Source organism: Hemiscyllium ocellatum, chromosome 36 (assembly GCF_020745735.1).
Source record: "Hemiscyllium ocellatum isolate sHemOce1 chromosome 36, sHemOce1.pat.X.cur, whole genome shotgun sequence".
Classification (NCBI taxonomy): domain Eukaryota; kingdom Metazoa; phylum Chordata; class Chondrichthyes; order Orectolobiformes; family Hemiscylliidae; genus Hemiscyllium; species Hemiscyllium ocellatum.
The window spans coordinates 7,030,697-7,055,530 of NC_083436.1; the positions used below are offsets into that span (position 1 = coordinate 7,030,697).

At 41.2% G+C, this 24,834-nt stretch overlaps 2 protein-coding genes across 4 annotated transcripts in view; one reads left to right on the top strand and one right to left on the bottom strand.

Annotated features, from left to right (window-relative positions):
* gtf2e2 (general transcription factor IIE, polypeptide 2, beta) overlaps positions 1–24,834 on the bottom strand; it is a 67,871-nt gene that overhangs the window by 13,012 nt on the left and 30,025 nt on the right. For all 3 annotated transcript variants that reach the window (XM_060851497.1, XM_060851496.1, XM_060851498.1), the window contains one exon: positions 6,622–6,707. In XM_060851497.1, coding sequence (XP_060707480.1) covers positions 6,622–6,707 — 86 coding nt within the window. The remainder of the gene's footprint in view (positions 1–6,621; positions 6,708–24,834) is intronic.
* On the top strand, positions 11,014–17,481 carry smim18 (small integral membrane protein 18). The gene is made up of 2 exons (XM_060851499.1): positions 11,014–11,051; positions 17,127–17,481. The coding sequence occupies exon 2, from the start codon at positions 17,176–17,178 to the stop codon at positions 17,479–17,481; it is 306 nt and encodes a 101-aa protein (XP_060707482.1). The 5' UTR covers positions 11,014–11,051; positions 17,127–17,175.

Sequence of the window (24,834 nt, forward strand, 5' to 3'; positions counted from 1 at the left end):
TAATGGAGACTTCCTGACTATTCTCAGGTGTGGGTACCTTCTGATAAGCCCTCACTAGTTGACTAAGCTCAGTTTAAAATAGGTTTTAACTATACTTGAACTCCTTGTTCTATATCACAAGTGTGGAGGGACAGTTTTCCCTCACTTATTACCTCGTGTGGTTCCCAACCTCTCTCATTTCATTTGGGACACTACTGCCCTCCGGTGACTGTCCAGATCCTCTTTCACTACCATGCAGCTCACCAGCTTAGTGTGTCTCTCTCCAAATCTGTATAACTTTCTGGGACATTGCCTGTTTGCCCTTCAAAATTGGAAAAATGGTATTGGCTAACCAGTCCTTGTTGTGGAACTAATCATGTTGACAGTATAGGATGAATTAAAAGTGGATAATAATGCCAAAATCTGTTTTACCAAGGATGCAAGCACGAGCAATAGCTCGGAAAGCACAGTAAAAGGGAAGGATTTACAGATAAAGAACTTGACGTGCTATTAGGTATTTCATACGGGATAATCTAGTCACGATAATATAAAATCCAAATCCACACTGAAAAAGTGGAAGGTTTTGATAGAAAGTCACTGCTGTAACCAGTAGAGAGAAATTCCCAAGAATGGAAACGTGATCGCTTATCTCACACGCTTGGCTTGTTTGAGTAGTTAAAGGCACCAAGAAGAGAAATAAAAGGAAAGCAGTTCAAACATCAGCATCCTGTCAAATACGAGCTAATACTCACTACTTGTTATGGTCAAAAGCTTTGATATTATAATTTAACCACAATTTGCTATCTAAGTGCCGTTTCTGAAAATCAGTACCGCTTCTGAAAATTGGTACCACTGAGAGTCATTTTAAATCCAGAATGACCTCCCCCAGTGTTTAATAATGTGATCATGAAGAATGTGTGTTGACTTTGGCATAATGATTATTTACCATCCAAGATTATATCATTGCTTTCCAAGGAATTCGATTAGTTTTAAATTCTATTAGTTCTAAAATAGTAATGGAAAAGGATAAACCGGATCTAAAAACTGAAATTCTAAATTGGAGGAAGGCCAATTTTGTATTAGGCAGAACTCTCAAAAGCTGATTGGGTGCAGATGTTCACAGGTAAAGGGACGGCTGGAAAATGGTAAGTCTTCAGAAATGAGAGGAGTGTCCAGAGAAAGTATATTTCTCTGTTTTTGCAGAGTTTTTACGAATACATTATGGACAAAAGGGTAACTAGGGAGCGAATAGGGGTCCTCAAAGATCAGCAAAGTGGCCTTTGTGTGGAGTCGCAGGAGATGGGGCATATGCTAAACAAGTATTTTGCATCAGTACTTACTGTGGAAAAGGACATGGAAGACATAGAATGTAGGGAAATAGATGGCAACATCTTGAAAAATGTCCATGTTACAGAAGAGGAAGTACTAGATGTCTTGAAATGCATAAAAGTGGGTAAACCCCCAGGACCTGATCGGGTGTACTGTAGAACTCTGTGGGAAGCTACAGAAGTGATTGTTGGGCCGCTTACTGAGATATTTGTATTATCGATAGTCACAGGTGAGGTGCCGGAAGACTGAGGTTGGCTAACGTGATGCCACTGTTTAAGAAAGGTGGTAAGGATAAGCCAGGGAAATACAGACCAGTGAGCCTGACGTTGGTGGTGGGCAAGATGTTGGAGGGAATCCTGAGGGACAGGATTTACATGTATTTGGAAAGGTAAGGACTGATTTAGGAAATCATGTCTCACAAACTTAAAAGATTGAGTTTTTTTTTGAAGAGGTAACAAAGAGGATTGATGAGGCCAGAGCTGTGGATGTGATCTATATGGATTTCAATAAGGCGTGTGACAAGGTTCCCCATGGGAGACTGGTTAGCAAGGTTAGATCTCACGGAATACAGGGAGAACTCGCCATTTGGTAGAAGACAGAGGGTGGTGGTGGAGAGTTGTTTTTCAGACTGGAGGCCTGTGACCAGTGGAGTGCCACAAGGTTTGATGCTGGGTCCACTACTTTTCATCATTTATATAATTAATTTGGATGTGAGCATAAGAGTTAGTAAGTTTGTTGATGACACCAAAATTGGAGATGTAGTGGACAGCGAAGGAGGTTACCTCAGATCACAATGGGATCTTGATCAGATGGGCCAATGGGCTGAGAAGTGGCAGATGGAGTTTAATTTAGATAAATGTGAGGTGCTGCATTTTGGGAAAGCAAATCTTCGCAGTTCCTTGGGAATGTGCTGAACAAAGAGACCTTAGAGTACAGGTTCACAGCTCCTTGAAAGTAGAGTCGCTGGTAGATAGGATAGTGAAGGCGGCCTTTGGTGTGCTTCCCTTTAGATTATTGAGTACAGGAGTTCGGAGGTCATGTTGCGGCTGTACAGAACATTGGTTAGGCCACTGTTGGAATATTGTGTGAAATTCTGGTCTACTTCCCATTGGAAAGAGGTTGTGAAACTTGAAAGGGTTCAGAAAAGGTTTACAAGGATGTTGCCAGGATTTGAGCTATAGGGAAAGGTTGAATAGGCTAGGGAGGCTGAGGGGTGACCTTATAGAGGATTATAAAATCATGAGGGGCATGGATACAATAAACAGACAAAGTCTTTTCCCTGGGGTGGGAGAGTCCAGAACTAGAGGGTTTAGGTTTAGGGTGAGAGGGGAAAGATATAAAAGAGACCTAAGGGGCAACTTTTTTAGGCAGAGTGTGGTGTGTGTATGGAATGAGCTGCCAGAGGAAGCAGTGGAGGCTAGTACAACTGCAACATTTAAAAGCTATCTGGGACTAGACTGGGTTGGGATATCTGGTCGACATGGACAGTTAGACCGAAGGATCTGTTTCTGTGCTGTACATCTCCATGACTCTATTAATTATACGTTTTGAGATATTTATCCATCCTCGGATGTCAAAGCAAATGATATCAGACACTCTTCTAACCCATGTTATTGTGGAACCTTCTTTGATTGGTCGCAAGCTACTGTTGAATATGACTGGGAATAATCATTTAGTACATTATCTTGTTCTCTCTTTTAGTTCATCCTTGATTACGATCTTAAGGAACATTAGTTTATGTTTCTGTTCCTTTTACTTGAGCAGGATAGAAAGCAGTTTGCTTAATAATTGACTGCATCAGACATTTAGTAAGAAAGGAAAAGTTCCTTTAATTCACAGTATTTGCATTTTTTATGTTTATTAAAGATTAGTTTTCTTGCTAAATTTCAGTAAACCTATTGAGACATTGATAAGTTATGATGATAAAAGAGACAAAGAAAAATTGCCAGAAAAGCTAAAGAGAAAAATGGCATAAAAGTTAGAAACTTTATGCAAATTAACAAATGATCCCTGCCACTGCCACCCTAAATGCTGCATCACGGTTCCCACTTCTCTCTCTTCCACAATCTGGATAATGGCCTACACATTTTTAGGTCACTAATTGAAAAAGAAGCAAACCTTTCCTTAGGTTTGTTCTAAACCTGGTTAATCACCTGAAAAGGGTTTTACCATTAAGCTCCTAAAAAACTTACATTTATGCACCACTGTTTCCATAAAACCAGGGAATAACCAAAAGCGTTATCAAAGAGATGGACCATAAGGAAGAAAAGGCATGTTTGGTGGGGAGAGCCAGAGTGCCTAGATGGCTGAAGGCAGTCATTGACAGTGGTTGCAAAGGAAGACGCAAAGAAAGTGATGCCAGAACAAGTCAAAGCAGGAGAAAGGAACGTGGAAGAGTTGGAGACAGGTCTGCAGATGCTGGAAATCAGAGTTGAGAGTGTATTGCTGAAAAAGCACAACAGGTTAGGCTGCATCTGAGGAGCAGGAAAATCAATGTTTCAGGTCAGAGCCCTTCAAGAGGAAGGGTATTCAGGGAAAGGGAAAAAAAAGCGATAGTTTCTGCATGCAAATCTAAGTGTTGAAGAAAGGGTAGAAAAACTAAAACATTGGAGTGCTGGGTGAAAATACAAGTCATAGCTGGAGATATTCTAGCCACAGTTCAATATGTAAGAGTGCAAATAATCAAGGGTAATCCTACTGAACCACCCAAAGGATAGTCATTGGAGGTGAATGGTGAAATTACAGGTACACAATCCCTTATCCAAAAAACTCAGGACCAGCTAGTTTCTGGAATTTTTCGAATTTCGGAATAAGTGACAGTTTGACGGTGAAATTTTAAAAAAATCTTCCCAAATAGCAGATTCAGTGTAACTACGACAGGTCCTGAGACAGAATTGAGGCCTGCCAGTGCGTTGCATCTGAGTGACATGCATCGAGTGAGTGTGGAGTTGGGTTAACTGATTACACGCAAACAACTGTGTTAAGAAACAAAAAATCTTCATAAGAAAACCTTCAAGATTTCAGAGCTTTTTGGATTTTAGATAAAGGGTTGTCTATCTGTATTTATGGTCTAGAAAAACAAAGAATGGAGAATACACCCTAGCGACAGGAGAGTTTTGGGATTTGATTAGTACCATTTAAAATTGCCCATAGGTTAGGTGCATTAGTCAGATGGAAATGATTCTGGGTGGGTTACTCTTCAGAGGGTCGATGTGGGCTTGTTTGGCTGAAGGGCCTGTTCCCACACTGTAGGGAATCTAATCCAATAGGCTGGTAGTGTGGCCGAGTGGTCTAAGGCGCTGGATCTAGCTTCTAGTCTCGAAAGAGGCGTGGGTTTGAATCCCACCGCGGCCATTTCTGCCGATTAACTCTAACGATGCAGCATGTTAAAATGGTGTGTTGAGCACTGCTGTGTTTATGTGGGTGGCACAGTGGTTAGCACTGCTGCCTCACAGCACCAGAGACCTGGGTTTAATTCCTGCCACAGGCAACTGTCTGTGCGAAGTTTGCACATTCTCCGTTTCTGCGTGGGTTTCCTCCCACAGTCCAAAAATGTGCAGGTCAGGTGAATTGGCCATGCTAAATTTCCTGTAGTGTTAGGTAAAGGGGTGAATGTAGGGGAATGGGTCTGGGTGGGTTGCTCTTCGGAAGGATGGTGTGGACTTGTTGGGCCGAAGGGCCTGTTTCCACACTGTTAAGTAATCTAATCTAAATCTTGGGACAGGAAGAAAAGGAATCCGAATGGAGATGCAGTCAAAAACTAAGATCACATCTCATTCAGGAATTTTAGAGAAAAGAAATTGGGTATAGACAGTAGCTTGTAAGGATGAAGAGGAATTATTTTGAGGAATATGTCAATAATAGCAACTTTGAAAGCGAAAGAAACAATATCTGATGAAGGATAACCATTTATAATGTCATCAGCATGGCACAAGAAAATTGGGAGAGAATCAGAGAAGGCAAATGAACAGTTTTACAAAGGAATTGTCCATGAACTTCTTTCATCGGTGACAGTGCAGGACGAGTTTAGGGAGATGATTTGGTAGTCGAGAAAAGGAGACAGAAAGCATCTTTACTAAAATTGCCAACTGCTGAAAGCAAAGAGGCATGTAGCCTGCCTGGACTTCTTATGAGTCAAAAGATGTTGTGCTAGAAAAGCACAGCAGGTCAGACAGCAGCTGAAGAGCAGGAAAGTCAATTTTTCAGGCATAAGCCCCTCATCAGGAATGTGAGGAGGATGGGGGCTGAGAGATAAAAATGGTGTGGGGATGGGGCTAGGGGCAGATAGATGGGAAGGCTGTAGGTGATTGCAGGTGGGGGGGGGGGGGGAAACCTGTAATTGTTACAGATTAGATTCCCTTACAGTGTGGAAACAGGCCCTCTGGCCCAACAAGTCCACACTGACCCTGCGAACAGTAACCCACCCAGAATCATTTCCCTCTGACTAACGTACCCGACACTATGGGCAATTTAGCAGAGCCAATTCACCTGATCTGCACAGCTTTGGATGGTAGGGAGGGTGCAGCAGAGAGGTGGGAAGATGGACAAGTCAGGGTCAAGAGGATGATGCCGAATTGGAGGGTTAGATCTGGGATGAGGTGAGGGGTGTGGAGGTTTGGAAACGAATGAAATTGACGTTGATGCTGTGTGGTTGTAGGGTTCTGGAGTGGAAGATGAAGCGTTCTTCCTCCAGTTGGTAGGTGGCTTTGAGTTGCCAGGATACCTGTGACTGCAGGTAAATTAGTTGTGCAACAGATACAAGCAAGTTTATCCCCTTTAAAGTTGAGTTAGTTGCAAGCCATTTAGGAAGATCAGAGTAAAGGTTTTGCTGGGAACAGAATATCAAAAGGTAGCTGGCAAGGGTCTAGTTCAGTTAATTGACACTGTAGTTACAAATTATATTTGCAATGTCAAATTCCAGGTAGCTGGGATTCAGGTAGTTCAGTTATAACTTATCTGACGAAAACTTTTCCTCCACCAATTATGTAGTGATTGTAATGAGGTCAGCTAGGTGGACTTCATAGAATAGGAGTTCCCTGATTGTATCAGGTTATCAGCCCCAATCAGGGAGCCCGGGTTGATAGATATAAAACAGGTGTCAGAGGTTTTGCTCACAAAGAGTTGGCTCTGAGGAAGCTCTGATAAGGCCTCTCTGTGTAAATAAAGGGTAACCTGGTGATGGGATACTGGCTTCTGTGGAGTTGTTTCAACATCAACAAAAATATGAAAATTTACAACTATTCACTGTGTATTTTAAGCAAAGTTATGAAGGCTAATTACTAGTTCAAGCAGAAAAATATGGAAGCCATTTACCTTCATGTAGTTAACTATTTTAGCAAGCACTCCAAATTTGTATCCAGCACTCCCTGGAAGTGCTTTATAGGCAAAGGATCCATTTTCTGTAAACAAGAGAGTTTATTATAAGAAGTGTTTTTCAAAAAGTAAAAGACATAAAAACAATGCCAGCATTCTTCTAAGTGATTTCAATCAATCTATTCAAACACGTTATGATACAGCTCCAGAGGCAGGTCATACTGAAGCCTTGACCTTTTAACCCATAAATACACAGTCACATTACTGTGCCACAGATCCCCTCCAAACTTATGCTGATCAATTTGTTGGAATGTGTTGTGAAATATCGGTATTATGGGTGTGACATTACCATGGTTTCTCCAGTCACCATTCTTCTGCCTTGTTAATTTCTAAACCTAAATGCAAAATTTATTCTATTAGCGCTCTCCTGTGATTTATTGTCCACCTACATTTGTTGTCCATTCCAAGCTCCCGACTTGAACTGTTGTATTTCAATAGAAATATTCACAGTGTTGTTCAGAATGAAGAGAGTGTTTCACATTTTTGCCTCTTTGTGCCAGGGAAGTCTATAGACTGGAACTGTTTATGGATTGGGGGGCAGCTAATGTAACCTCACTATTTAAAGTAAAAGAGATGAAGAGAAAACAGGGAATTACGGACTGATTAGCCTGAGAATGGTAGGATGGAAAATGATAAGAGTCCATTGTAAAAGATTTAATAGCGTTTGATATTTGGAAAACAGTGACAGGATAGGGCAGAGTCAGTATGGATTTATGAAAGGGAAATCTACTGTGGCTCAGTGGTTAGCAGTGCTGCCTCAGTGCCAGGGACCAGCTTTGGGTGACTGTCTGTGTGGAATTTACACATTCTGCTCATGTCCACATGGGTTTTTGCTGGCTGTTCTGGTTTCCTCCCATGGTCCAAAGATCTGCAGGTTAGGTGAATTGGCCAAGCTAAAGTGCTCATAATGTCCATGTGTAGGTTTTGTGGTTGGCTAAGATAAATGCAGTGTAATGAGGATAGGCGGGGGGGGGGGGGGGGGGGGGGGGGGGTTGTAAGGTAGGCTGCTCTTTTGATGGTTGGTACAGACTCCATGGCTGAATGGCTTCTTTCCGCACTGGAGGGATTGTACGATTCTTTGATACTGGAATTTTGAGATGTAAATAGTAGGGTTGATAAGTGGAAACCGTAGATATGGTTATCTTGGTACTTTGAGAAAGCTTTCAATAACATCCTGCAAAGCACATGGGATAGTATAATGAAATGGATGGATGGATAGCTGGGTGGAGGACAGGAAACAGTAGGAATAAAATGGGTCATTTTCAGAGTGGCAGCAAGCAAGGTGTTGCAGGAATTAGTGCTTGGACTCCAGCTATTCGTGATATATATGAATGATTTAGATGAAGGAACTAAATATAATATCTCCAGGTTTGCAGAGGACACAAGTTGGGTGTAAAGGTGAACTGTGAGTAGGATGCAGATGTGCTTCAGAGTAATTTGAAGAAGTTGAGTGCATGGGCAAATCCATGGACAAAGTATAATGGGGATAATTGCAAAGTTATCAACTTTGGTAACAAAAGCAGGAAGACAGATTATCTGAATGGCAACAGATTAGGAAAGGGGGAAGGTGCAATGATACCCGGGTGCTCTTTTACACTGACTGCTGACAGTAAGCAAGACGATGCAACCAGCAGCAAAGGCAAATGCTTCTTGGCTGCCAAGGCAAGAGGATTCAAATGCAGGAGGAGGGATGTCTTGCTATAGTTGTACAGCACCTTGGTGAGATATTATATGCAGTTTTGGAATGCCTACCTGAAGAAAGATGTTCTGGCTACGAGGGGAATGTGATGCAGGTTTACAAGGCTGATTCCTGGGATGGTCAGCCGACATACGTTCAGAGACTGGACTGACTGGAGTTTCAAAGGATGAGGGAGGGATCTCAGAAACTTGACTTGATAGGGTAAACACGGGAAAGATGCCCCGATGATCAAGAAGTTGCGAACCCGGGTCACAGTCTAAGGATATGTGTAGATCATTTAGGACTGAAGAGGAGAAATATCTTCACCTAGAGAGGTTAGCCTGTGGAATTCTCTGCCAGAGAAAGCCAGGTGGAGGCCAAAATATTGAATGATTTTAATATAGAGACAGACGCAATTCTTAGGACTCAAAATAATCAAACATTAGGGGCTGAAAGTGGAATGTGGGACTGAGTTGGATGATTAGCCTTGATCATACTGAATGGCAGAGCAGGCTCAAAAGGCTGAATTGCCTATCCTTAGCCTTATTTTCTATGTTGTAAGTTCTGGGCACCATATCTAAAGAAGCATATACAGGGGAACCTCGATTATCCGAAGGAGATGGGCGGGCACTACTTTGTTCGGATAATCAATTATTCAGTTAATCGATTAAATTCCTTTCCTCTGGTGCTCGGACTTTTTAAAGTCTGCTCCCAGTTCAGGAGCCTGCAGCTACACAGCACGCGAGCCCCCGCCCCAACCCCATCCAACACCCCTGCACCCAACCCCATCCCCCAAACCAGTCCAACATCGCCCCCACCCCAACCCCGTCCAATACTGTCCCTGCCCCCAACTCCGCTCCCCCCCCCCCCCCCTCTCCAGGGCAGCCGGACTGTACACCAACAAGGCTGCTGCAGCTGCTGTCTTTGTGGTTTAAGTCTCCAAATAGAACACACAACTTTTTACTGCAACTTTTTCATAGGTTTCACGTTTGCCCTGTACAGGACAATGTTGGAGAGATTACCTGGGGATGGGGGATGGGGGTGGGGCCGGTTTAGGATACACCCCTCTGTAGAGCTCCAGGGAAAGTGTGGTGAGAGAGAGAGGGCGGCAGTCAGTCATTTGGAGACGGTGCCTGTTTAATTACTGTAAACAAAAGATGCGATCACTGTTGGAAACACCTCTTTGATGTAATGTTTCTATCAGGACCTCAAGATCTCCTTCGGATAATCCAATTTTTGGATGATTGGTATTCCTCTGGATTGACCTTGAAGGGAGTGCAAATAGGTTTACCACAGTGACACTGGACTCCAAAGGTTAAATTATGAGCAGAGATAGAGGGAAAAGGGTGCAAAGGCCTGATATTCCAGAGTATCTGTTTCACTGCAGTGGTGGAGAGACCTCCTAATTTGTTACTCAATTCCCTGAAGAAATATAGGCCAACATTCCATTTCCTTTCTTTTTCCTAACTGACTTGAATGCTGGCTTTTTGTGACTCGCACACTAGAAGCCTAAAATCCCTCTGTCAGACTTCTTACAGCCTTTCTCAATTTAAATAATGTTCAGCTCTTTTATTCTTTCTGCAAAAAGTGCATAACCTCATATTCCCCACATTATATTCCATCTACCAAGATTGGGTGGGCACAATCTGAATATACTCCTTTATAGACTCCTTGTGTCAACCTTAGTCCTTGCCTTCCTATCTGTCATCCTTCCATCATCTATTTATATATATTGTAAATTCTCATGTCCCTAGCACTGTTCCCTAAGGCACTCCACTAATTATAGGTTGCCATTCAATCCACATTCTCCCCGTGTCTGCGTGGGTTTCTTCCGGGTGCTCCGGTTTCCTCCCACAGTCCAAAAATGTGCATGTCAGATGAACTGGCCATGCTAAATCTTCCTGTAGTGTTCGGTGCATTAGTCAGAAGGAAATGGGTCTGGGTGGGTTGCTCTTTGGAGGGTTGGTGTGGACTTGTTGGGCCGAAGGGCCTGTTTCCACACTGTAAGGAATCTAATCTAATCTAATTAGACCATTTAAGAATGAAATTGGCAAATATTTTTACAGACAGTAAATGGTAGAATTTTGGACCACTCTTCCTATCAAAAGCAATTAATGTTAGATCAATTTTTCACTTTAAATATTGGATAGGTCACAGCTCATGCATGATCACACAGGTTGGCGAGCACAGATAAGTGACTAAAAAGCCTCTTCCTGCTCCTACGTTCAGAGCAAGAGCACAAAGAGTTAAGGAATCAAGAGATTTAAAATTAAATTGCCCACACTATACATGTAAAGGATGGGTGAGCATGTGTGGAAAAAAAAGTCATTAAAAAGAATTAAACGAAAGTGAGATTGCAGAGAAAGTATGTATTAGAGAATTATAACAGATGCAACACAACGAATAGAAAAACAAGGAATAGGCATACAAGTGGAGCCTACATACAAGTGAAGGAACATACAGAACAAACGTAGCAGAGACTGGTAGAAGAAAAATGAAGCTTTCTAACCTGAAGAATATACATTTTTAAAAACATATTGCAAAAGTCAATATAAATTAAAGATACACCATTCCTGGCCAATAAGAGACAGGATCCACCTTCCGAGTCATCAACACCAGGCTACAAGAATTACAGAGCACATTACAGTATTCCCTATTACAAGAACACCCTACAGATCCTCTTGCCAGAAAGGTATGTGTTCTTTTTCCTAATTCAGGTTTTATTGAGAAGCTGATAGTTAAAAAGTATTTTTACATTTCAGCAAGAGAAAGGTGTGTAAAGGACTCATCTGTTTGAAGCTCTTGTGTCAGCATGAAACCTTGTGAAATCATCCAAACCCTGCCTTGGTTTTTATTAACAGGCCTATAGCTCCTTTCCGTTCACTGACATATCGAGGAGGTGAATAATTAATTTTTAGTATCTGTGATTAACAGCATCACAAATAAAATGAACAAAAACAGTGAATGCTGCTCATTTTAAACTTTCTATTGAAAGCAACAATATATAACTAAACGGCTGGCTTTGACCTTTAAAAATGACATATGTGAAATACTGCTGTTTCGGGTTCTGCAGTATAATCTGCAGAATTGCTGAAATGGAACAGTTCACATGAACAAAGGCACCAGATTGGGATTTGCAGCTGCAAGATGATTCAATACAATTTACACTGCAAAGATTAACACATGAAAGGGTCTTATGTTATTTTAATAGCAGTGTTAGCCTATTTAAAATATGGGTTAAATGTCTTAAATACCATGCACATACATTCCTAATACTGTTTCAATAATAAATTTAGAATGCTCAAGACATTATATTATAAGACACTAAGGGATTCAAGGGATATGGAAACAATGTGAAGGTTTAGCAGAAGTAGATGAGCAGGCATGATCTTACTGAATGGCACAGCACACTCAGGACGACCTATTTCTCTTAAATCTTAGAAAGCTTTACAAACAAAAAAATCAAAAAATGCCAGTTTGCTGTTTAAGGTATTTGATAAACACTCAGTCATAGAGTCATACAGATGTACAACATGGAAACAAATCCTTCGGCCCAACTCGTCCATGGTGACCAAATATCCTTAATTAATCTAGTTCCATTTGCCAGCACTTGGCCCATAACCCTCTAAATCCTTCCTATTCATATACCCGTCCAGACACTTTTTAAATACTGTAATTGTACCAGCTTCCATCATTTCCACTGGCAGCTCACTCCATACGTGTACCACCCTCTGTATGAAATGTTGCATCTTAGGTCCCTTTTATATCTTTCCTTTCTCACCCTAAACCTTCTAGTTCTAGACTCCCCCACCCCAGGGAAGGACCATGTCTATTTGTCCCATCCATGCCCCTCATGCTTTTATAAACCTCTAAGGTCACCCCTCAGCCTCCAACACTCCAGAGAAAACAGCCCCAGACTATTTAGCCTCTCCCAATAGCTCAAATACTCCAAACCTGGCAACATCCTTGTAAATCTTTCCTGAACCCTTTCAAGTTTCACAACATCTTTCTGATAGGAACTTTGAAGGAACTATGAATCTGCACTCCAAGGTCTCTTTGTCCAGCAACACTCCCCAGGATGCTAACATTAAGTGCAAATCCTGCTCTGATTTGCTTTTCCAAAATGCAGCACCTCGCATTTATCTGAATTAAACTCCATATACCACTTCTCAGCCCATTGGCCCATCTGATCAAGATCCAATTATAATCTGAGATAACCTTCTTCGCTGTCCACTACACTTCCAATTTTGGTGTCATCTGCAAACTTACTAACTACACCTCCTATGTTGATATCCAAATCATTTATTTAAATGATGAAAAGTAGTGGACCCAGCACCGATCCTTGTGGCACACCACTGGTCACAAGCCTCCAGTCTGAAAAGCAACCCTCCACCACCACTCTCTGTCTTCGAGCCAGTTCTGTATCCAAACGGCTAGTTCTCGCTGTATTCCCGATAACCTAACCTTGCTAACCAGTCTCCCATGAGGAACCTTGTTGAATGTCTTACTGAAGTCCATATGGATCACGACAACTGCTCAATCCTTTTGTTGCTTCTTCAAAAAACTCAATGAAGTTCATGAGACGTGATTTCCCATGCACAAAGCCATGCTGACTATCCCTAATCAGGTCTTGCCTTTCCAAATACATATAAATAGTGTCCTTCAGAATTCCCTGCAACAACTTGCCTACCACCAATGTGAGGCTCACTAGTCTATAGTTCCCTGGCTTTTCCTTACCACCTTTCCTCAATAGTGGCACCACATTAGCCAACTTCCAGTCTTCCGCATCTCACCTGTGACTATCAATGATACAAATATCTCAGCAAGGTGCCCCAATCACTTCCTTCGCTTCCCACAGAATTCTCGGATACAGCTGAACAAGTCCTGGCGATTTATCCACTTTCATGCATTTCAAGACATCCAGCACCTCCTTCTCTGTAATATGGATATTTTTCAAGATTTCGTCAACTATTTCCCTACATTCTGAATCTTCCATGTCCTTCTCCATAGTAAGTACTGATACAATATACACTTTTAGTATCTTCCCCCATCTTCAGCTCCACACGGACTGCCTTCCTGATCTTTGAGGGGCCCTATTCTCTCCATAGTTACCCTTTCGTCCTTGATGTATTTATAAAAATCTTTTGGATTCCCCGTAACCCTATTTGCCCTCCTGATTTTCCTCTCCAGTACACTCCTACTGCCTTTATAAACTAAGGATTCACTTGATCTCTCCTATCTATATACTTTCTTTTTTTTCTTCGCCAATCCCTCAAATTTCTTTAGTCATCCAGTATTCTCTATACCTACCAGCCTTCCCTTTCACCCTAACAGAAATATACTGTCTCTGGACTCTTGTTATCTCATTGTTGAAGGTTTCCCATTTTTCAGCCATCCCTTTACCTGCGAACATCTACCCCCAATAGCTTTTGAAAGTTCTTGCCTAATACCGTCAAAATTAGCCTTCCTCCAATTTAAGACTTCAACTTTTAGATCTGGACTATACTTTTCCATGTCAAAGAAATCATTATATTTTTTTTACTTTGAAGCAAAATAAGCTTTATCTCTAAACAGAGAGGGTTGGAAACAAGCATTAACTCAGGGATGAGTATTATTCACTACACAGAAATAGGGTAGTAGGTGGATTGATCTGTAAATAGAGCACCTTGCTGTCTTATGACCATAAGAATTCAGAATGAGTAGGCCATTCAGCCCCTTGAGCCTGTTTCACCATACAAGAGGACCGTGGTTGATCTAACATATCTCATGTTCATTCCTGAATTTTCCCCCGTAACCCTTGATTCCCCTTCTGATTAAAGGGCCTCACTCAGAATTATCAGGCAAGAGAGACTTGCTCCCAGCATGCAGCACCTCTGATCCTACAGACTGTTGCTCAGTGAAGTGATGTATTGAATGAGGGAGGAAGAGGGCTCTTTTCAAAACGTCTATCATCACTCAGATGACTTTTAATTTTCCAAAAACTTCCCCACTCACCCTATTGATTGTCCAAATATTGCCTTAGACTCCTATTTTGCTTATTCCACCCAGGCCTTCTGCAGTATTAACAGTGGCCACCATTCCTGAAGGCTCTGCTGATCATGCAAAGGTGCTATGGAATGGTTAGTAGCAATAAGACAGGGAATTTCCTCACGGACACCAGTGGAAATTATACCATACAGAAATTAAAGGTCAATTGACTGTGAACTATAACTGTAGGCAGGCTTGTACCTGATACTTATGCCAGAGCTAATTTATGGGGAGCTCATCCTCAGCTTATAATTCAGACCTGGAAGAGGACAATTATTTATATTATCATCTAGCATGGGATTGTTTCCAGTATCAAGAAACTTTCAACTTTAAATTGCAAAAAGGAAAAATGGCAAGTGTTGAAAATCTATCGAAACACAGCAAGTCAATCAGTATCATACCAAAACATAAAAAGGTAAGTCAAGATATGCTGCGCACGGCTTTCATTCGGTTTGTGGTGATTTCTACTACACTTAGTTTTGTCATTTGCATTGTCAACGTAATCAGACTTTAATGAGGGTGTCAGAATAAACAACTGTGGTTGGACATATTCTATAAAGCATCAGTAAATGAACTCATTTCCAACTGCTTCGTTCCATACTCCAACACATTCACCATTGCACTTTGTTTGCTTTCAACTATAAATGGGAAGAATTCTTATCCAACTGAATGATCCTTCACTGCCAGTATAAATAACATTTCCAGTATTTTTAAAACAAATAAAGTGCTCAAAATCACCCCCTCCAGCGCAATGGTAACATTTAAACTAAGAGGCTTAGATTCAAGTTCTCTCTCCTCCAGAGGTGTGTAATAACATCTCTGAGAAAGGCTGATTTGAAAATATCTAGATATGCTCGAAGAAACTGAAAATCTTTTCCTTCTCCCAAGTATTTTCATAAAACTGATCTTTCTCCTATGGCAGACATCCAAATATAAAATTAAACTCACCTAAATGTATGAACTCTCATGTTGAAAGCAGGTCCACAAGGCAACAAATTTCTGACTCTCTGGCGCTGGGCATATCTATCGCCTCAATGTCCTAAATATGATATTCTGTTATTATGGTGCTGATGTCACTTAAGCAAGGACTTACTTTGCACTAGAATTACTACCTGTTCCCTACCATTCGAAAGGAATTCTCTATCAAACATATGTGGAATTCTTGCTGTGAAGGACAGCATTTTACTAACATTTTATCGAAGGGTTCTGAGAACAAGGTTACAATGACGAAAAGCAGAGCCCCAGTTTTTGCTCGCAGGTATAAATTATGCACAGTCACCGAAGATGGGATGGCAATTAGGTCTTCTGTATATACATGTTGCCACTACAAAAACAAGGTAAATTTTCCTCTCTCAAAATGTTCTTTATCATTCTTTATGTGCTCTTTATCAAAAATCAATATTTTCAGATACATTATTGTGTAAACTTTGAAGAAATGTTCACAAGGTAAGGGTTAAATATTTTAAATAAAGGAAGAAATTCTGATGTCATTAATGATGCTGTCTAATGTTGAGTTAGGTGGGAGCTTTAAATTCTTTGGAAGAAAAAACTATTTTAATTGTAATAAAAATGTGAGCATTCATTCATATGGTACACCAATTGTCACATTTTCCAGTCACAGTACCTTTCTTGAAACACCAATCTAAGTATGTGCTTTCTCTGTATATGTCTTATTCTTCATTCAGCTTTTCTTTCAAAAACAAATTATTTCATGCCTTGTGGGCATTGTTCAGATTTTTCATCTGCTTGTGCTTATGCAACTACCTGTGCTCTTTGTAGCTACTGACAAGGTGCTCCACCCATCTCAGGTCAGGTTTTACTCATACATCATCTATGTTCATCCAGTCTTTCCACTTCTTTCTCTCCAAACCCCTTAGTTCCAACAAGTGAACTAACACTTCCTTCATGTGAAGGATAGATATTCTTGCCCTAATTTGGGAACCAGCCATTTTGCCTATAATTTGACAAAGATTCTAATGAATTTTGTCAGAGTAATCTGGGAATGGACTGAATAATGATTGGCAGGTTATAGTGAGCCAATTCCTTCTATCACTTCGCATATAATTGGGATTAGGTTGACAGGACAACTAACGGGTTGGTTTGGAGTTGACCCTTCTAAATTATCAAGACATTTCACTCATCAATGAGATGGTGGTGTTGTAGCTGCACTGGAGTAGCCTGATTAAAGGCATGGCTCGTTCAGGAGGGCAGCTGTTACATTGGATTGTCATTGGAATATGTAGCCTTTGCTGCGTCGAGGATATTCAACCATTTCTTGACAACAAATTCAATTAAATCGAAATGGCCATCTGTGCTGGTGAGGATTCAGGAAGAGGTCAAGAGAGATCATTCATGCAGCACATTTGGCTAAATGAATACAGTTAGGAATGCTTCACTATAGTCCTTTGCACTCAGGTTAGGCCTCACTATCCTTGAAAATGGGAACTTCCATGAATCTACAACCTCCCATTCAGTGCTTAACTCTCCAGCTTTATCCATGATTGCAACAGGACTTTAAATTGATAGCAGAATTATTTGAATGTCAAAACCATACCACTACTTCCATTTACCAAACATATAGCTATTTACTGGGGCAGCATTTCATTTTTAGGTATGTGCCTTTCATGTTCATGTACATTACTTTATGAACTAGGTTGCTCATAGTGATGGAGGAATGAGATATATGCAAAACAATAGCACCAAAATGATTAATACCCAGTACGTTTTATCTTTTTTCCAGGTGCAGATTTCTGATTTGAAGACCATCTCTGGAACATCCATTTCTAAAAATGGCAGCTAATAACTTTAGTCAAACTTGGTTCGTGATCAATGATGCCACATCTATAAATCAAGACACTGAATTTCAAGTTCAGCAGATGCAGCTGTTTCATGATAGCTGGAAGATTGCTTTCTTTCTTATTTTGCTGCTTTTTGTTCTTACTGTAATTAGCCTGGTTTTATTAGCATTTCTTCACGAGCTGCTTCTTTGCTGCTTTTGTACAAAGAGCAAAAGTTTAGAAATTCTGGACAATGAACCCCATGCTGCAAGAATTGTGATGAATACTATGAAAAGACATAAAATTGAAATGGTATAGAAAATGATTTATCATGACAGACAAATCAAAATAAATCAAACCATTTCAGATGGAAATTTATTGCCATTTGATATCAAAACAAATGAAAAAATCTTCAGCACAGGATTAGTCATTGAGAATTTGGTAAAATAGTCAGCAAAGTAAACTAGACTAGAGTCTTGCTAACAAAAAAAAATCTTCAAGTACAAAAGGTGACTTAAAGAAAGTAGTGTTTTATTAATCTGATTTCAGAGCACCTGAATTAAAATGTGAGCTCTGAGGTTTATTTACAACAGCGATACAGATCCATTCATTCAGTTTATAATGTGGAAATTGTTCAAAGATACTACTTTGGATGGGGTTGAGGGAGGCAGTTGTCCCAAAAAAAAAGGACAATGGAATGAATCTTCAGGTCTGGGTCAGAATCCTTATTTTCAATCCAGGCCAGAAAAAAAAAATGTCCACTGACCTTCGGAGGAGTTTTCCTAAGTGAAGCACCGAGCCAGAGTCATCCCAGCCAAACCAGTCCAGTTCCGTTCAGGAATTCACTCATTGGATCTGAAACTACGTGCTCTTTTGTAGTAATAACCATCATATTCCACATTTAAAAGGTCCAAAGTCACTTTGACTTATACTTACATCTCTCAAGAGATGAGGCAGTAAAAGGACCCAGGGCCCAATAGGTATAGGGGACCAGGGTGCTAGATGCACAAGGAGAAGTATACAGCAGGCAAATAGGCAGGCAATGGTGCTCAGAATAGGCTAGAGGCTGTTGTGGAGCTAAAGTAGGTTTGATTGGGGAAGTTCATGAGAATCTGGGGTAGGGTTGGTGAGAGTTTGAGGTGGAGGGTCAATGGAGTGTCAGGTATACACGAAGACAAGATAGGGTCAAGTGAATTTTATGGTTAGTCAGGAGTTAGGACTGGTTTTTAATCTCTCTAACCTTTCCTTATTAAAATACTCAGTTAAGTGAGGTGGAACCCTCCAAAGTCTCAGACTCAAACACAGTTGTGTTTTTCTAGACGTACTGGGTAATTGGCCATCAATTTCAATTTCTTACCTGCTCTTTCTTATTCGGAACTCCATACCCACAGAACAATGTGCTTGACTCCGAACTGCCCTCAGTAGTGGCTTCACAAGATCAAGGGGAACTAGAGATGGGCATCACATTCTGGTCGTGCTAGTGACATTCAATTCCATGAATGAAGTAAACAAAAAATTAAAGATAACTAAGCAGCCAAGAATTTTGGATTGGACGATCTATTTCTAATTGGAGGATATTTAAACAGCAAGAGATTTATTTCAGTTAGAGATTCTAGATAAATATCTGGATTGGTACCTATTGTGATTTGGCAAGGCACATGAGTTCACACATCCTCAGTGAGCTAATATAGATCTTAAGCTCAAGTTCCTGTGTTTGTCTAGAATGGACAAGGCAATCAATGTATTTCTCTCAACACTGAAGCCTCTTCTTGGACATATGCTGATCATATCTGCTTGCAATCCCAATTAAAGTAAATGACACTGAAAGCAAACTACAATAGTACAAAGATTGTTTGCCATGGCAACAATTCTGTCTGATACCTGTAGTGATTATTGGGGTGGGGTTTCATATTGATACAAATTCACAGGAGTTACAAAACAATTAACAACTAGCTACATAACGGAAACATTTCAGCAGAGCTTGGTTAAAGGAGGTAAATTTTAAGGAACACTTAAAAAGAGAAAATACATGTAGAGAATTAGTGATGATTAATGGGAAATACCTAATCTAAGGGCTCGGCAGCTGCAGGCATGTCAGTCAAAAGTGGAAGAATTAAAATATTGCTTTTGTATGAGACTTGGAGTTTGGAGGTTACAGGGAGACAGTCAGGGGAGAAACTATAGAGGAATTATGTCAATGAGCAAAAAGATGATAGTGAATGGGATTTGTTGCAAGATAGGACTAGGCAGCAGAGCTTTGCATTACTTCAAGTTTATTGATTGTGGAAGATAGGAAGTGAGTCAGGAGCATGTTAGAATAGTCAGGAATAGAAATAACCAAAACATGCTTGAAGTTTTCAGTAACAGATGAATTGAGGTAGAGACAAATCTAGTGCTGTTATGGAAGTGGAAGCAGGTAAATTTGGTAGGCATTGATGTAGTTGAAAGCTCATTAAGGTCAAAAAGATGCCAACATAATGAACATTTTGGTTAAATATCAGCGAGGTAGAGGGATGATTCAGGGAATGGAATTTGTGTTGAGAATCAAAAGATAATGCCGTAACTTCCTAATATTGACAGGAAATTCTGCTCAACGAATTCTAGATATTGGTGAATTAGAGCTAGGTGCCATCAGCATAAATATAGAAACTAAGATTACATTTTCAGTTGGTATTGTAGAGAGAAACAGGAGTGTGCCAAGCTACAGCCTGCAGAGACACCACAGATAGTGGTGCAAGAATGAGAAGGGAGTCATTACAGGTGATTCTCTGATTAATGACTTGTTAGATACTAGTGGAATGGATGACAGGGATGTGTTGGAAGAAGATAGAGTGGCTGGTCATGTCAAAGGCTGCAGTCAAATCAACAGATGAGGAGTGATAGTTTACCACTGTCTGAGTCACCTGTAACTTCGCTAAGAGCCCAATTTTGATACTGTGGCAGGGACAGAAAACTAATAGCAGGGATTCAAAAATGAAATTCAAGTATAATCGACTTTGGGAAATAGCAGCACAATCAAGGTCTTTAAAAAGGGAAGTGTGTTTGGTCACAGGGTAACAGCTCCCGAAGTCAAAGGAGTCAGGAATTGATGTTTTTGAGCAGAGGGTTGATAAAACTAGATTTGAAGAGGAAGACAGTTCCTGAGGAGGAATAAACATTAGTAGCAATCAAAATGTAGGAACAAAGGAAGGAAGTTAGGTCATCAGTTTAACATAAACTAGGTTGAGGGAGGGGAAAATGAATTTCAGGAGCTCAAAGTGGGCATTAAGGGAGAAAATGGAGAGGTTAGAGAGCAGCAAGGGTTCATCATGAGGGTTGGTGCACAGCCTTAAAGGAAGTTCGTTTTGGTGGGCTAGGAGAAGGGAGGAATAGAGCAGTGACAGCCAAACAGATCATTTCAATCCGAGTGACAAAAACAATTCCATCTTTTGGAGGCAAAAGAGAAAGATAGTAGCTGTGGGCTTAAGACTATAATGGAGAATCAAAGCTACAAGTTATTTTTGAATTGGAGGATGATCCTGGAATCATAAACTGTTTAGGTAGAGAAGAGCAGGACCTGCTAGTGCATTACTTGGCGAAGTCACATTTTGCAATAAATGGCTAGCAGGTTGTTCATCGCATTCATTCAATTATGCATTGCGTAAACTTAGGTGAGTGATGCAAGGAAGTGTGATCAGAAATGGCCTCATCTATTTGAGGCACCAGGAGTGTCAAGACTACAAGACAACAGTCAAAAAGGTTGCATGAGTAGACAAAAACTTCACACATGAAATACAATATGGTGAAATTTGAAGTTATGCACTTTGGCAGGAAGAATAGAGAAGGTGAATATCATTAAAATGCAGAAGGACTGAAGGCTGCAGTGGAGGGGGATTTGTGAGTGTCAACCTTTATGTGATTTACAAACATAGAAACTAGAAGCAAGAAAGTCATGGCTGTATTAATATCATGGTTGATCATTCAACTAAGTATCTTGCTCATGCTTTCACACCACGCCCTTGAAATCCTTTAATTCCAACAACTGTATCTAACTCCTTCCTGAAAACATTCATTGTTTCGGTCTCAACTGTTTTGTGGCAGAGTGTTACACAGACTCACCACTCTCTGGGTGAATATATTTCTCTTTATATCAGTCTTTGTGCAGATTCAGCATGTAAGAGGGAAGGCAACTGGAATGTCGGCCTTTATTTCAGAGGAGTATAAAAATAGGCAATTCTTATTAAAACTATGCAAGACAACAGTTAGGCCACATTGAATAACCAATAAATTAAACTACATTTATTTCAATGCAAGGGGCCTAACAGGGAAGGCAGATGAACTCAGGGCATGGTTAGGAACATGGTACTGGGATATCATAGCAATTACGGAAACATAGCTCAGGAATGGACAGGACTGGCAGCTTAATGTTCCAGGATACAAATGCTATAGGAAGGATAGAAAGGGAGGCAAGAGAGGAGGGGGAGTGGCATTTTTGATAAGGGACAGCATTATGGTTGTGCTGAGGGAGGATATTCCTGGAAATACATCCAGAGAAGTTATTTGGGTGGAACTGAGAAATAAGAAAGGGATGATCACCTTATTAGGATTGTATTATGGACCCCACCCTCAATAGTCAGAGGGAAATTGAGAAATAAACTTGTGAGGAGATCTCAGCTATCTGTAATAATAATAGGGTAGTTACGGTAGGGGATTTTAACTTTCCAAACATCGACTGGGACTGCCATAGTGTTACAGGTTTAAATGGAGAGGAATTTCTTGAGTGCGTACAAGACAATTTTCTGATTCAGTATATGGATGTACCTACTAGAGAAGATGCAAAACTTGACCTACTCTTGGGAAATAAGGCAGGGCAGGGCACTGGGGGAGCTCTTTGGGGCCAGCGACCATAATTCTATTCATTTTAAAATAGTGATGGAAAAGGATAGACCAGATCTAAAAGTTGAAGTTCTAAATTGGAGAAAGGCCAATTTTGATGGTATTAGGCAAGAACTTTCGAAAGCTGATTGGAGGCAGATATTCACAGGTAAAGGGACAGCTGGAAAATGGGAAGCCTTCAGAAATGAGATAACAAGAATCCAGAGAAAGTATATTCCTGTCAGGGTGAAAGGGAAGGCTGGTAAGTATAGGGAATGCTGGATGGCTAAAGAAATTGAGGGTTTGGTTAGGAAAAAGAAGGAAGCATATGTCAGGTATAGACAGGATAGATCGAGTGAATCCTTAGGCGAGTATAAAGAAAGAAGGAGTATACTTAAGAGGGAAATCAGGAGGGCAAAACAAAGACACGAGATAGCTTTGGCAAATAGAATTAAGGAGAATCCAAAGGGTTTTTATAAATATTTTAAGGACAAAAGGGTAACTAAGGAGAGACTAGGGCCCCTCAAAGATCAGCAAGGCAGCCTTTGTGTGGAGCCACAGAAAATGGGGTAGATAATAAATGAATATTTTGCATCAGTATTTACTGTGGAAAAGGCTATGGAAGATATAGACTGTAGGGAAATAGATGGCGACATCTTGCAAAATGTTCAGATTACAGAGGAGGAAGTGCTGGATGTCTTGAAACGGTTAAAGGTGGATAAATCACCAGGACCTGATCAGGTGTACCCGAGAACTCTGTGGGAAGCTAGAGAAGTCATTGCTGGACCTCTTACTGAGATATTTGTATAATCGAATGTCACAGGTGAGGTGCCGGAAGACTGGAGGTTGGCAAACGTGGTGCCACTGTTTAAGAAGGGTGGTAAAGACAAGCCATTGAACTATAGACAAGTGAGCCTGACCTCGGTGGTGGACAAGTTGTTGGAGGGAATCCTGAGGGACAGGATGTACATGTATTTGGAAAGGCAAGGATTAATCGGGATAGTCAACATGGTTTTGTGCATGGGAAATCACGTCTCACAAACTTGATTGAGTTTTTTGAAGAAGTAACAAAGAAGGTTGATGAGGGCAGAGCAATAGATGTGATCTATATGGACTTCAGTAAGGCGTTCGACAAGGTTCCCCATGGGAGATAGATTAGCAAGGTTAGATCTCATGGAATACAGGGAGAACTAGCCATTTGGATACAGAACTGGCTCAAAGGTAGAAGACAGAGGGTGGTGGTGGAGGGTTGGTTTCAGACTGGAGGCCTGTGATCAGTGAAGTGCCACAAGGATCGGTGCTGGGTCCTCTACTTTTCGTCATTTACATGAATGATTTGGATGTGAGCATAAGAGGTATAGTTAGTAAGTTTGCAGATGACACCAAAATTGGAGGTGTAGTGGACAGCGAAGAGGGTTACCTCAGCTTACAACAGGATCTGGACCAGATGGGCCAATGGGCTGAGAAGTGGAGGATGGAGTTTAATTCAGATAAATGTGAGGTGCTGCATTTTGGGAAAGCAAATCTTAGCAGGACTTATACACTTAATGGTAAGGTCCTAGGGAGTGTTGCTGAACAAAGAGACCTTGGAGGGTGTGCTAAGCAGGCTAAGATAAAAAGGTAGGAGGAGGGACTTGGGGGAGAGGCGTTGTGAATACGATAGGTGGAAGGAGGTTAAGGTGAGGGTAATAGGTCGGAGAGGGGGTGGGGGTGGAGAGATCAGGAAGACGATTGCAGGTCAAGTAGGCGGTGCTGAGTCTGAGGGTTGGGACTGAGAAAAGTTGAGGGAGGGGAATGAGAAAGCTGGAGAAATCTGCATTTCCCTTCCTCCCCACCTTTTCTCTGTCCCAACCCTCAGACTCAGCACCACCTTCTTGACCTGCAATCTTCTTCTCGACCTCTCTGCCCCCACCCCCTCTCCGGCCTATCACCCTCCCCTTAACCTCCTTCCACCTATTGTATTTCCAACACCCCTCCCCAAGTCCCCCTCCCTACCTTTTATCTTAGCCTGTATGGCACACCCTCCTCATTCCTGAAGAGGGGCTTATGCCCGAAACGTCGATTCTCCTGCTCCTTTGATGCTGCCTGACCTGCTGCGCTTTTCCAGCAACACATTTTAAGCTCTGATCTCCAGCATCTGCAGTCCTCACTTTCTCCAAAGAGACGTTGGAGTGCAGGTTCATAGCTCCCTGAAAGTGGAGTCGCAGGTAGATAGGATAGTCAAGGCGGCGTTTGGTATGCTTTCCTTTACTGGTCAGAGTACTGAGTACAGGAGTTGGGAGGTCATGTTGTGGCTGTACAGGACATTGGTTAGGCCACTGTTGGGAGCGTTGGGGGCCGAGGGGTGACCTTGTAGAGGTTTACAAAATTATGAGGGGCGTGGATAAATAGACAGAGTCTTTTCCTTGGGGTCGGGGAGTCCAGAACTAGAGGGCATTGGTTTAGGGTGAAAGGGAAAAGATATAAAAGAAACCTAAGGGGCAACTTTTTCACACAGACGGTGGTAGGTATATGGAATGAGCTGCCAGAGGATGTGGTGGAGGCTGGTACAATTGCAACATTTAAAAGGCATTTGGATGGATATACGAATAGGAAGGGTTTGGAGGGATATGGACCGGGTGCTGGCAGGTGGGACTAGATTGGGTTGGGATATCTGGTCGTCAAGGATGGGTTGGACCGAAGGGTCTGTTTCCATGCTATACATCTCTATGGCTCTATCTGGTTCCCTTGGATAGTCCATAGAAGGCTCACAATGGAAGGATTTTCTTAAGATGATGAGTATGTTCGGCCGATACTCATTGGAGTTTAGATAAATGA